The sequence below is a fragment of the Microcaecilia unicolor genome, chromosome 7 (genome assembly GCF_901765095.1).
Source record: "Microcaecilia unicolor chromosome 7, aMicUni1.1, whole genome shotgun sequence".
In the NCBI taxonomy this organism is placed as follows: domain Eukaryota; kingdom Metazoa; phylum Chordata; class Amphibia; order Gymnophiona; family Siphonopidae; genus Microcaecilia; species Microcaecilia unicolor.
In genome coordinates, this window is record NC_044037.1 from 223476085 (window position 1) to 223490895 (window position 14811).

Consider the following 14811-nt stretch of genomic DNA (forward strand, 5'->3'; position numbering starts at 1 on the left):
TTGCGGGCCTGATGCCTACCGCCCAGGTAGCGCGTGAGATCTTACTGCTAAGGCAACAGGTGGCAGTAAGGTCTCAGGCTGAAAATGGACACTTGCTGGTTTTTATTTTGCCACACATTCATTTTCCGGCCCCTTAAAAATAGGCCCTTTTTCCAGGATGCAGTAAAAACTGGTCCGGCGTGCACCTAAAAGACGCACTTGCAGTGCCATAGGCCACTTTTTGTCACAATGTAGGCAAAGGGCACCTAAATGCAATGTTCGGCACTTAACCAGCTATGAAGAACCATATAAAGATAAAGCTGCATCTTTTGGTCCTATTTATGTGGTTACATTAGCCAGTTAAGTGCTGAAAATTAACACAGGTGGCTAAGTACCAACTCCGCCCCTGAAATGCCTCCAAAATAACCAGTTTCAGCTTGGGGGCTAACCGGGCATTTAGATGTACTGCTGCTGAAAATGCACAGTTAGCCCTGGACAGGCAATTTAAACAGCCAGGAGCCTCTCCTGGCTATTTAAATCATTTTCAGTATCAGGTCCTACATTTTTAATACATTTGCAACAGTGAGACACGTTCAAGCAGAATATATTTCCACACTCCATATTCTGACAATAGTCTTTAATAATTCTTGTTGTTAAACTCTTATCTTATTCTTCTTCCATTCCGTGCAGACTGTATTACTGTTTGAAGGATATTAAAAATTTGTCCTGAATAATAAAACTATTGGACAACATAATGGAAAACATTTTTCCTGCTGTATTAGTGTTTACAGATTTATTATGAAAAGCATATTTTGTAATAAAAGAATTTGCAGTTGAAATCTATTTTATATAAGTAAGATATGCCAGTTTTCTTTACATCTGTTGAGCATCTAGATAAACATTTTGCTTTATGCCTGATGGATTGTCCTACAGAGACTAAATTAAGCTGCCTACTTGCCAGGAATCAGTGAGAGCTGAAGGGTTTTTCATATCAGCCAGAGTTCAAAACAGCACAGTTCTTGATCTTGTAGTCCAGGGCCTTAGGCCTAAAGGACTTCCTCCCATTCTGTGCTCATAGAAAAAAAATCTTTAGTGAACCAGCCCTTAAGTAATGGGCAGTAATCAAGAAGGAATGGGAAATAACCTGGTCTGTTTTCCACTCCTTCTTCATTACTGTTGTTTTGTTGTGGGATCTCGGCATTCCTTCGCCTCAGTGGATTCTCACCAAACCTAATGAGCACCAGGACCAGTGCTAGGTTTTATGGCGCCCCCCTGCAACCTATAAATTGGTACCCTCTCCCCTCTAGCATACCAAGGGTGAAGCGGTGGGGGCAGTCCACCCTGGGTGCAGGCAGCAAGGGGGTGCACAGAACAGTCACACGGCTGTCGGCTCTTCCGGTTCCCTGCCCCGGAACAGAAAGTAACATCAGAGGGAGCACCCCCAGGTGGTGAGAATGATCGCTTCGGGGGGGGTAGGGGGTAATGTGCTGAGGGGGGTGCAATGCGCCAGGGGAGTATCAGCGACCCACTCTGGGTGGCAGCCAACCTAGATACGCCCCCTCCTTTCCCCCCAAGTGTAGCATCTCCTGTTTCCTTTCCCTCTCCTCTTCCAGTTCAACATCTCTTTCCTCTTCTAATCCCCTCCCCCCCATCTAGCATTGTCCCTTCTCTCTTCTTTCCTGTCCCTCCTACGCACTCATTCAGCATCGCCCTCTCGGCAGAAATATTTGGGGTGGAAATAGGGAGGCAAGCCAAAGCAACACTTCCACACATCATACCCACCACCACATCACTTACCCCTTCCTCCCCCCACCCACCCCGATCACTTTTAAATTAGCAATATGAGATACCACAGTCTTCTGTGCAGGTAAAGCAATCATTATAATCAAGTTCATCATTCCACATGTTCTTCAGTATGGGAGGGAAGTCTAGATTCTCAATATGAATCCTGCACTTCCTGTTCTGTATCACAGACGCCATATTCCCTTACCTACAGGATATGGAGGTCACTAGGACTAGATACTTTGCAAAATAAGACTAGACCCTGTAAAAAGACACTGAAAATCTATATAGCAAACTTACCAGACCATGATAGCTCTAACCCACCTTTGAAACCCTCCACTTATACCTCATACGATCACTATACAACTTTGTATTGGTTATCCACCGACTGGGCAAACGCCTTTGACGGTACTATGTAAGCCACACTGAGCCTGCAAATAGGTGGGAAAATGTGGGGTACAAATGCAACAAATAAATAAATAAAAGACGGTGCTGTAAATATTACACTGGGCCATAGAACATCAATATACTTTCTACGGCGAAACTGAACAAGTTGGACTGTTACAAATTCCTAAACAAGACACTAACTGGTCAATATTGAAAACAATATAACCAACCAGAAATGGCCACTGACTGGTTAAATCACTTGTTTGGGGCTCTCCACTAATTTTCAGCAGCACTTAACTGGCTCTCACCACTGAAAATTAGAGGTTGGTGTCTAAGTGAAAACCAGCTATTTTGGGCTAGGGTAACCGCATAAATAGAACCGCATAAAATACAGTCTATGTGGCAACCCATGGCTGGTGAAGATCTGAATATCGACTTAACCGGCTATGTGTTAGCCGGCACCGCATAAACTGGATAGTCAATGCCGAAGCCCGGACATGGCACAGATATTGAATATCCAGGAATAACGCTGGCAGCAGTCAGCCAAACGCTAACCGCTGCAGGTGAATATTTACCCATAAATGCTAGCAGAATTCTTCACCTCAGTCACACTTGCAGAACATGGGAAAACCCTCAGTAGATACAAAATAATGGACCTCAAAAAAACATGCAGACAAAAACTGAAGTGGAGACAGGCCCCCCACCCCCACCCCGCAAGCCAAACTGGAAGCAATGCAATACGTGTAAAATAGAAACAATGCATTTTCTCTTTTTCTCTCCAAAATACAAACAGAGAAAATATATACATTTCCCAAAGTGGACACATCCCTACAGTTCAGCATCTCTCTCTCTCTCTCCTCCCTCCATGGACCCAGTGTTTCTATCCCTCTGTTCCTTGCCACCTCATAAGACCTCTCTCTTCCCTGAGTTTAGCCTCTCCCCTCCCAGCAGACCCAGTATCTTTACCTGTCTGTTCATCCCCCTATCAATCACCTCTGCTCCCCACCTTCCCCATCCCCAAATCCAGCACCTCTCTTCCTCTGCCTCGCGCCCCCCCCCCCCCCCCCCCCCACACACACACAAAGTCCAGAACCTCTCTCTCTGTTCCTTCCTGCACCTCCGGTGGTCCTGTAAACCTGTGTAGGTCACCGGTACCAGTCAACAACACAAGCATGCTCCCTCCGGTCCTGAAGGGCTTCCTGCAGTCTCGTCCCACCCTTGTGGAAACAGGAAGTTGTACCAGAAGAGATGGTTTTCAGCTGCAGCAAAGCCCTTGGGGCTGAATGGAAGGAACCTGCTGGTGTTGTTGACAGGTGCCAGCAACTCATGTAAGTTTAAAGGACCGCCAGAGGGGGAGGAGGGAAGGGAGAGAAAGGCCTGATTGCAAGGGGGAGGGGGAAAGGAGAGGAAAGGTGCTGTACTTGAGTGCTGGACCCGGGGAGGGGGGAGGCGGGGAGGAAGAGAGAGCTGCCAGACTGAGCAAAGAGAGGGTGAGGTGCAATGCATGAACATACTGTGGTGGTGGGGGGGGGGGGGGGGGGGAACACACCAGACCCATGGGAACTGGGGAAAGGAAGACTTGTGTTGACTTTTGCCCCCCCCCCCCCCCCCCCCCCCGCTATGCTTACCGTGCTTACCAGGTTGTGTTGACCCTGGTGGGCACAGATTAAAATTCCTAAAGACATTACTAACATTGAGAAATACATCTAAAAATTCTACTTTCAATGCTATAAAAGACATACATGCTAAGGAATATTTTTTACATGAATTTTCTGTGCTGATAAATCTGAAGTACTGATTTAAAATACGCAGAGCAAAATCCCCCCACCTCGACGACAGCATACTAATATAGAAGAAACAGAACCAAGCACTTTAAGGATGTTTGTTCTCATTATAAATCTTGGAATTCTCCTCCAGTCCTGAAAGATTTTGTTTTGTCAGTCACCCTCTGAATACAGGGTGCATGAATTGCTACTTCTAGAAAAGGACAAAATGTTCTGGGTTGTCAATGTCGTCAACTGTGAGTCAGTCTCGTGTCAGAAAGGGAACAGCTCAGTTGAGCTCCACAAAAATATTTCAGAACTGAACAAAATAAAAAAAGACCTGAATGCAGTTGGATCCCTTTAAAAAAAATAAAGTAGCCAGAACACCTTTTATAATAAAGGGGCACTTTACTAAAGTGTGGTAGGTTTACACTAACCTTGCACTAAGGGGGTAATTCTGTAAAGTATTTGTTAGCATGTATGCACCGATTATACACACAAATCACTAGAATAATAGTACATACATGTTTATGTGTGCACGTGTGCATAAAGGCCAAAATTCCACCTAAGCACTATTGTGTAAATACATGCATATCTTACATAGGTGGAGTATGAAGGGAGCATGGGCAGGACTCACATTTATGCACATAACTTATAGAATAGTATAAGTTACACATCTATCTCCAGCATTTAGGTTTGAGCTCTTATGCCAGCTCTATGACTGATGAAAATGCTTGTGCTTAAATTATAGGTGAGTATTTTTGCTGTCACCCTAGTATTCTACAAAGAAAAGTAGGCACCTATGTTTCTGTACAGCAAGGAGTCCTCAATTCCAGTCCTCAAGGTCCACAACCGAGCCTAGTTTTCAGGATTTCCACAATGAATACATAGATCTATTTGCATTCACTGCTTCCATTGTATACAAATAGCTCTTGTATATGTTCATTGTGGAAATCCTGAAAACCAGGCTGGGTTGTGGATCTTGAGACTGGAATTGAGGACCCCTGCTTTACAGAATAGGCTCCATAGGCACCCCCTGGGTGTCTGTTTATAGACATACAGTTATAGTGCCCAAATTACTGTGCAATAAATTTAAAGCCTGTGCAGTACATGTTTGGAACCTTTTCAGCATCTTCCTATGCAGTTTCCACACAGAAAACCCTTTACTGCACAATGACAGCATGGATGAACTTACTACCTCCTATTAAGTGCAGTGCGCTGTCTGTATCAGTGACAGCATGTGGCCAGTTACCATGCACTAACTGCAAGGCACAGTCCATGCCGATTGACGATCACACTCAGAACATGTCCACTTCCCACTCTGTTCCAGAATATGCAGGTAGTGCACGAATTAGCAGGTGGTAATTGTCATGCCAGAGTGGAAAAGATTACCACAGGTGTGCACTAACAGTTACTGCATTTCAGTAGCGTAGCCAGGAATTTTTTTACAGGTGATGCGTCTCCCCTGTGCCCCCCCCCTCTGGTACATTAAAATCATCTCTGCTGCAGTCTTCACCCAGGCAGCAGCAGCAGCACTCATAGGTTGCCTGGAGCCTCTCTGAACCGTCCTGCCCTTCACAAAACAGGAAGTTGCGTCAGAAGGGGCGGGATGGTTTGGAGAGGAAGTCCCGGTGCAGGCCTTAGGCAGCCTTTGAGTGCCGTTGCTGCCCATGTGAAGACTGCAGCAGAGATGATTTCAAGGTGGCGGTGGGGGGCTGGGTCTGACGGGGTGCATACACAACATACACACCTAGTATAAATACACCACTGCTGCATGCTAATTCATGCTGCAGTAATAGTGTTTTTCCTTCTCTTCTTTGCATATATCTAGCACTGTCTCCCTCATTCTGTAACTTGGTGCGTAATGTATAGGTGCAGATTCCAGAACTAATGAACTGATCAGGTGTTATTAATCAATAATTGGTGCTAATTGGCAATCATCAAGAGTTACGTGCGGATCTGCCCTATGCACTATTCTATTACGTGTACACCTACATTTTATGGTACACAACTCCAAAGAGAGTGTGGTCATGGGAGGGGCATGAGCGGATCAGGGGCATTCCTAGAATTTGTTCAATAATGTCATTTACCTGTCTAGCTGCCATTAATTTGGCACCAACATTTACACCAGCTTTTGGCAGGTGTAAATGCTTGCCCCCAAAGTTAGGCGCAAGATTCGCGCTAAGCAGTGGCGTAGCAAGGGCGGGGCGGTGGGGGCGGTCCGCCCCGGATGCACGCCGCTGGGGGGGGTGTCGGCTCCACTGGTTCCCTGCTCCCTCTGCGCCGGAACAGGTTACTTCCTGTTCCAGGGCAGAGGGAGCAGGGAACCAGCGGAACCGACACCCCCCCAGCGGCGTGCACACGGCAGGCAAGAATGCACGGGGGGGGGGCTTGGGTGATGCGCCAAGAGGGGGTGTCATGCTGCACCCAGGGGGGGTGCGCAGTGGCGAACCGCCCCAGGTGGCAGCCGCCCTCGCTACACCACTGGCACTAAGCTAGTATTCTATAAAGGTCATTCTGCGCACATCGCCTTTTGCTGAATAGTAGCTCAGTGCAGATTATCCCGGCGCTTAATTTTGGATGCCATTTACTGAATTCCGCCCTGTGGGGGTAATTTTCTATAGGTGGCCTAAAGTTAGACGCCAGGATGATGCAAGCTAAACACGAATGTATAATGTCAGTGGCGCACACAATTGCCGTTATAGAATGCTAGCGTAAGTACACAGTTGTGCACCTGACTTTGGGCGTGAGCACTTTTGCAAGCTCAGTGGCTGGTGTAAATGCTCACGCCTGACTGTAAGCAGTTAAGCGTGTTAACTGGGTCTTATTTGCTCTTTAAACTGGCAGCATCTCACATTTCACCAACATGCTTTTATATTTGTTGGCATATTTGTGCTTTAAATGATTATTTAAAATGGAGGTTGTGAAGTTATTTGACTGGACGTAAGTACGAGAAATCAGTGCCTTGCACATGGTCATGTCGCTTTACTCAGATAATCATTTGTTACTGTAGAGTACTTCCACACGGGGCTTCATGTATACATTCCTTCAAGGACACCGTATATAACATTTAAAAGCCTAAATTAAATAGCCAGATTTACACAATTTCTTCACATTAGTCTAATTTTTTTGATCTAATTAACTGGTAGACAATCATTTTCTACTTGAATTATGTCTTTATCAAATTGTACTTTGCTATAACCCTTCTATTCATCTGTTACTCCTTGTTACTCAATCCTGCATATTATGACCGATGTAATTTTTCGTTCTATATTCATTCCATCTATATTTGTAAACCACATTGAACTCAAGACTTTTTGGGATAATGTGGGATATAAATGTCACAAGCAAAGAAACTACAACTACTTTATAACCCCCGCATGTAAGTCCTAGGCACATCCACGACCCGCTCATGCCCCAGGGGTGAACTGACAGTGCTCTGGACCCCACTGCCTGCGCCCCCTGTACGCACACTGCCAGCCCCACACAAACTCGTGCGCCCTCCCTGGAGCTACCTTGAAGGACCCTGGTGGTCTAGTGGCCTCCTTGGGGACAGGAAAGATCCCCACTCTTTCCTTACTAGTGCTGCTGCTGCTGCTCTGCCCAACAACACTGTGTTTTCAAAATGGCTGCCGAGACTTTCTGCGGTAGCCTCGCAGGTCTTCAGGGAAGTCTCAGCAGCCATTTTGAAAATGTAGCAGCGCCGGGCAGAGTAGCTGCAGTGGGCAGGAAAAAGTGGGAATCGTTCCTGCCCTCAAAGAGGAAACATGACCCCTAGCAGTAGTGGCATGAAACTAATACTAGGGGCACCATATTGCTGATGGTGCCAACAAAGGCAGGAGCAACTGAGGATTGCTCCTGCCTAGGGACCCACTAGACCTCCATGAATATGCCATAAGTCCTATGGGGCGCAGGAGGGGGGGGGGGGTCATGGGTGTTCAGCTTCTGATTGGGAAGGGTGGGAAAGGTAATCAGAGGGTGGGGTGGTTCTTGGAGGTGGGAGGGTCTTCTGATCACAGGGATCCTGATTGAGGAGTAGGAATGGTGATTGGGGGCAGCTCCGATGGCCCCTTTCAGATGTAGCCCTGATTCTCCTGGGCTTTTGGAGTAATGCTGCTTGTGAGGTGACTTGCAATCGTTATTCATTTACCACAGGAATCAGCAACCTGCGGTACTGAGATACCACAGGTTGGATGGTAAATCAAGGTGCTGCAAAAGCCTGCCTTTTACTGCACTTCCCCCCCTTAGTTTAGTAATATTAATATCACTGGCCTAAACTAAATTAATAAATTATCCATTTAGAGGCTGAATAATGACAACTGAATGGGTAATGTGGTGCCACCTTCATTCCTCCACTAATCTAGCCCTCTATCCATATAATTTTGAAAAACCTGCAGGTAAGGGAGTAATGCATTGGCTTTCCATCAGCCAACACATAACCACCTTTAAATATGGGACCGAAGGGGGGGAGGATGAGAGGGGAGGGGTAAAATGTTAAAATCCTGGTGATGAGCTGTATTGTATTGTAATTTGTGGAATCACCCTGTGGTATTATGTTGCTGTTTGTTAAGGTTGGTCACTTAATAAAAAAGGTGAAACATAAATATGGGACCGAAGGTGCTTAGTGTTGGGAAAATTATACACATTGCAATGCCTGCCATACTCCCACTGTAAAAACAACTCTTCTCAGTGTGGGTACAAGGACACACCTCATTCCATAATGCAAGTACTTTACTGGCACGCAGGGTGGGCAGTTTCCAGGGGAGAAACACTGGTTAACTCGTGGAAATGGCTTTGAAAATTGCTGTCTGTAAGGATATAAGGGATGTGATAAAGCTTCTGAATTTTTAATGTTCCAATCTAATATGGCTGGGTTTCCCTTCCTTTTGAGCAGAGGAAGATCATTTGAACTCATTATTTGTCAGGTTTTTTGCGCCCCCTTTGGTGGAGTCTCTCCTCATCTTTACATTGTTAAACTACAGCCATATGTATGAGAGTTATATTTGCTATTTCTTCAGTTGTCATTGAATAGACCTGATTTTCCAAGAATTAATAATTTATTGATGTTTAATTATAACTAGCCCTTTAAATTGAAAGGACTCAACCACAAAATTAAGCAGATTACTTCAAAAAACCTTTTATGTGGTTGCTATACCGTGGTGCTCACAGATTTTTATAATTAATGGAGGAAAAAGCCTCTGTATGTCCCCGGTCACTGTTTCAGTGTTTTATGTGTCTCTAGGTTGGACTCTTCATTGGCTCAAAAACCTCCGTTTACTCTTTAATTTTTGTACTTTTGTCAAATTATTCACTTCATATACTTCATTTTGTGTATGTATATGAAGTGAATAATTTGACAAAAGTACAAAAATTAAAGAGTAAACGGAGGTTTTTGAGCCAATGAAAAGTTCAACCCCAGAGTCACATAAAACATTGAAACAGTGACCAGGCACATACAGAGGCTTTTCCCTCCATTAATTATAAAAATCTGTGAGCACCATGGAATAGCAACCATGTAAAAGGTGTTTTGAAGTAATTATTATTAGCTGCATTAACAATGGAAATTTTTAGAAGAAAAAGAGATTGTCATCTGTAGAAAAAACATACAAATCAGAGACAAAAATGGGGAATTATAATTAATCTCACATTTTATTCATGTCAGTAGCTTTATTCACGTCAGTAGCCAAAACTGGTAACCACATGCTGCTAAATTAAGATGTTTTCTGAGCGTATTTTACTGGTAATAAATCATGGATTTATCCCTGCAGCATTGGTTCTTAAATCTGTCCTGGGGGAGCACTAATCATCAGGATGTCCACAATGAGTATGTATGAAATAGATATGGACTTTAGATTTAATTGCTGATGTCTTCCAAGTCTAAAAAACAGAAAAAGACAGCACTAAGAGCCTCCAGAACTGAGATAGCAATTCTTCATTGTAAGACCCGACACTGGCCGTGTTTCAGCATCTGCGCCTATGTTGGGTCTTACAATAAAGAATTGCTATTCAGGAGGCCCTTGGTGCTGTCTTTTTGTTTTGCTTTGTGTTGTGTGCTTAGGCTTCCCTCTCTCTTTGTTGTTGTTCCAACTCTGAATGTAAAGTGAGTTACATATTCAGGTACAATAGATAAGGCCCTGCCAGTGAGGGCTTACAGTCTCTTGTACCTGAGGCAATGCAGTAACTTATCCAAGATCACAAGAAGGGGCAGTGGAAGAAGCAGGATTTGAGCCCTGGTTTCCCTAATTCTCAGCCCACTGCTCTAACACTACCTACACTGAATGCAAATTTACAAACACTAGATTGTAAATTTGCATTCAGTGTAGGTAGTGTATGCAAATTTATCTCATGCATTTGCATTGTGGATATCCTGAAAACCTGACTGGTGAGTGCCAGTAGCGTACCAAGGGCGGGGCAGTGGAAGCAACCTGCCCTGGGTGCAGGCAATAAGAGGGCTGCATGAGCTGAGCGTGCACAGGAAGTGTCTGTGTCAGCAACTGAACATGTGCTGCCAACTTCCCCGCTGCTCAGATGGCATGGGAGGCTTGGGCAGAGGACCTCTTCCGCTGGTGGACTTGGGCATCCCTGCCAGCCAAAGTATTAATTTTAGTGTGAGAGAAGTAAGCTCTTTGAGCAGGGACTGTCTTTTTTGTGTATGGTGTACAGCGCTGCGTATGCCTTGTAGCGCTATAGAAATGTTAAATAGTAGTAGTAGAAGGGAAGATGGAGAGGAAATCTTTTGTTGTTCTAAGGAGGGTGTTAAACAATGATCCTCTCTGGGTGTCAAGTACGCTAGGTATACCACTGGCTGGCGCTCCCCCCAGCACAGGTTTGAGAACCACTGCCCTCAATAGTGACTGATTTTTATGACAGTGCTCCTTTAAATTAATCTGTAATCATTTAAGATGTTGCGATACAAAGATTCTTTAATTGCATCTGTTTGTCCACTGTACATAAAATGCAGTTTTAATTTTTCACAGAAGCATGGCATTGTGCAGTAACATTCCCATACATTGTTTCTTTAATCATGCTTTCCAGTGTTCGGTGCTGCTCCGTATGTGCCTCAGCGTCTTCTTTGATCATGGTACACAAACATAAAAGTGCCCTAACTAGACTGTCATGCTGCATTACATTTTACAGCCATGGGAACAGTATGTTGTCATCTTCTTGCATTTAAAATGACAAAAGGTACAGTTTTGTAAAGATCCATGACTCACTCATTGCTCATTATCTTCCCACCCGTATTTTCTTCCCTTGAGCTGGCAAGAAAGATTTGTGTAGGGGGAAGGAAGCGGAAAATGGAGAGCTGAGAGGAGCCCTGAAGCCCTCCTGCCGCTGTTTCATTGGTTAGTTGCCTTATATTGTGACCTGTCTGTAACATGACAGCTAAAGCCCATTCTCCCTCCCCCTCTTCTGCTGACTGGGGCTAGAAGCTGATTGTATGCAGCATGCCAGCATGGTTCCAGCCTACAGCCACATCAGCTGATTAAATGCAAGAATCGAGCTTACCCACATGAACTATCTTACTAAATCATGTTGCTTTCTAAAGGGATGAAGAACAGACTTGTGGAGGCTTTTGGTATTTATTCTGATGCTCTACATTTTTATGTGCATTCACTTCAATAGCATGTACTTATCCTGAAGCACCACACAAGACCTTTTGGAAGACACAGGCAAAAGGAATTATTTTGGTTGTATAATTCTTTATTTTCTAGAAGTACATGATTATGGTCTTCATTGTTGTGACAAAGTGTGGACTTCCACAACTTTAGTGTATCTCAGCTTTCTGCGTGGGGTTCATATTAATTCCTTTCTTGAATTAAGTGAAGTGTGCAAGCTAGATTTTCTGTAAAATCCGAAATGCCATCCAAAGAGTCTTGGTCAGGACTGAAAGCTAACCGATGTACCCTTCACAATCAAAAACAAGAGAGTCAACAACATGATGTGTGTGTTGCAGCCTTGGGAATGAAGCTGGCATCTCAGAAGTCGACCGTGACATTCTGGCAACCTCTTAAACTCTTTGCTTATTCACAGTTAACATCACTAGTCAGGAGAGCGACGCTGAAGGAAAACGAACAGATTCCCAAATATGAAAAGGTGCATAATTTCAAGGTAAGAAATTGTTTTCACTGGACTGACATGAGTGCCTAAAATGAACACTTTGCTCTAAGATTGCATGCATTAAAAATATCCACACTGTATTTAAGGGAAATTTCTACATGCATATTTTCAAAGGGTTCTGGAATAGATCTTCCTTTTCAAAAGTATAAAAAGAGTCATTTTTCCTTTCCGCATTTATGTCAGCATCTATTTTCCAGAAGATTTGTGATGCTTAGTTTATACAGTACTTATTTATGGGTATTTATATATTTAGATTAGTTTCTAGTAATGATTACAAAAATGTGGAAAATCTTAGTATTGAGATTGAACAGAGCCATTTACAGCTGATAATTAGATTTAGATTTTTTAAAGAAAAACTCTGTGCTATTGTGCCGAGAGTCAGCAGATGGTGCAGATCTCCTTTCATTTCTGCTCGCATTAATGCCATGACTGTATTAGTCTAAAGGCACTATTGAAATTGGTGACACTAGCAATTATTCTTCATTTTTATGTGGTATAATATTCCTTAACTTATCAGTGGCCTTAATAAAAAAAAAAAAAGAACTTAAAAACAGTGTGCCTCCATGTGACTTTTAGCCAAGGAAAAGATATCCATGGCAGTCCAGAAAAGGTGCAAACCCTCTGTCATAAGCCCTATGAAATGAGGCTTCCGTACCCAAAGAAGAGTGAAAGAAAGCGTAATACACAAGGTACAAGTGTTTTCCAGTGGAAAAGAAGTTCTAGAACCTGAGAGAGATTCAGGAAATATTCTGTCAAAGGGTAGTTGGGTACACAGAACAGCCTCGTGCAGTCAGTGAGTGTGAAAACACAGGGCCTGTGCACAGAGGAGCCTCACAGGCAAGAGTGCGAGGGTACAGCCTGACATCCGTCAAGCTCACGTGTTAGATCAGGATTGGGCAGCGCTGCTGGGCCGTGTGGTCCAGATCTGTCTCCATGTTCTGTATTTCTCTGTTTTTGCTGGTTATACAGACAGATATATAGTCTCTGTGACCTCTGTTCTTCACAATTAGGAGGTGTGCAAAAAATTGTGTATTACTTAATCACCACAGGTTAGAACTGAATATCTACTAAGATAGCTAGGATAGATCTTTGTAATAATATCAGTAACAATGCCACAAGGCTGAAAATTTCAAGATTTCTAGCCTTTTATACAGCTCGTGAATTTTGCAGAATTAAGAATGGCCTGTCATACAATATTTACAAAGAAATGTTTACAAAGGCCCTTAGCATTGTTAGACACTGCCAATATGTAGAATATTTTGGACAAATGCTAGCAATGGGGATTTATATTTGCCCAATATAAGCTCTGATTTCACCTTAACCACCTAATTCTATATATGGCTCCTTGAATTGCACGTGCAAATCTGGGCATATTCTGATTTGCATGCATAACCTAATTTGATAACAAGCCAATCAGTGTGATAATTGGATGCTAACAAGGTGTACAGAATTCGCCTTAGCGTGTTTTCCTTAGGCACCAATTTTTAGGCGACATATATAGAATCTGGCCCTAAATGCAGAACACGGAGGGTAATTCTCTAAAGGGGCATGTATTTTTTTTAGAGCAGAGGTTCTTAACCCAGTCCTCGGGACACAACTAGCCAGTCAGGTTTTCAGGATACCCACAATAAATATACATGAGATAAATTTGCATACCATGAAGGTAGAGCATGCAAATTTATCTCATGCATATTCATTGAGGGTATCATGAAAACCTGAGTGGCTAGGTGTGTCCCGAGGATTGGATTGAGAACCCTATTTTAGAGGTAAAGACCATGCCCATTTGGAGCCTAGACAACTACTGCAACAATACCTAGATTATTAAAGAATGCACGTAGATCATAGTATTATACAATGCACATAGGTTATAATCAAACATATAAATGGCGAGTGACTGTACTCACCCGCAAATGCGCAGTAGAGACTTCCCTCTCTGTCCCGCCCCCGCGTCAATACGTGATGACGGGGGTGGGACAGAGAGGGAAACTGCGCGAAGGGGAGGGAGGGAGTGAACCGCCGATGTCGCTACCGCTCCCCCCACCTGGAGTCGCCGCCCCCCCCCCCCCCTCCACCTGGCCCGAGCACTCTCTTCTTCGGTATTGAACTTACATCGCCGACACGCAGCAGGCAGATCAGCTGAGCTCCGGTCGGCCTTCCTTCCCTGCCTGTGTCCCCCCCTCGCCGACGTTACGTCACACGAGGGTGGGACACAGGCAGAGAAGGAAGGCCGACGGCAGCTCAGCTGATCTGCCCTGCTGCGTTTTCGGCGATGTACGTTCAATAGTGAAGAGAGGGCCCGGGCCGGGTGGAGGGGTGGTGGCGGCGACTCCGGGGGGGGGGGGGACCGGTAGCGGCGACCTTGGGCCTTGGGAAAACCCCATACTAGCCCGTTTTAAAGGGCTCAACGGCTAGTATTATATAATGTACATGTGAACTCAACCCAAACTGCCTGCAGAGTACATGCCATCGAATATTGGCGCATTCTTACACAATAATTTGCAGCTGGAAAATGGTCATTTACATGTACATGCATATGTTGATACATACACATTCTTGCTGTCTAAATCTAGGTGGCAGAAAGATGGGAACTAGAGAGATAGGTAAAGTACTGGAGGCGATCAGAAGTTAAATTATGAAACAGCATACCAGGATGTCAAACCAACACCCCCTGTTTACTAAGCCACACTAGCGGCTGCTGTGCACTATTGCCGACACAGCCCGATCACTTTGAATGGGCTATGTCGGCATTGCCGCACGGCTTAGTAAACAGGAGGGCAAGTGT

The 14811-nt window shown here is 44.3% G+C and overlaps 1 protein-coding gene across 1 annotated transcript in view; it reads left to right on the forward strand.

Annotated features, from left to right (window-relative positions):
• Nucleotides 1-14811, forward strand: part of CHN1 (chimerin 1) — a 252033-nt gene that overhangs the window by 165887 nt on the left and 71335 nt on the right. Inside the window, 1 exon segment of the mRNA XM_030209742.1 lies at nucleotides 11943-12020. Coding sequence (XP_030065602.1) covers nucleotides 11943-12020 — 78 coding nt within the window.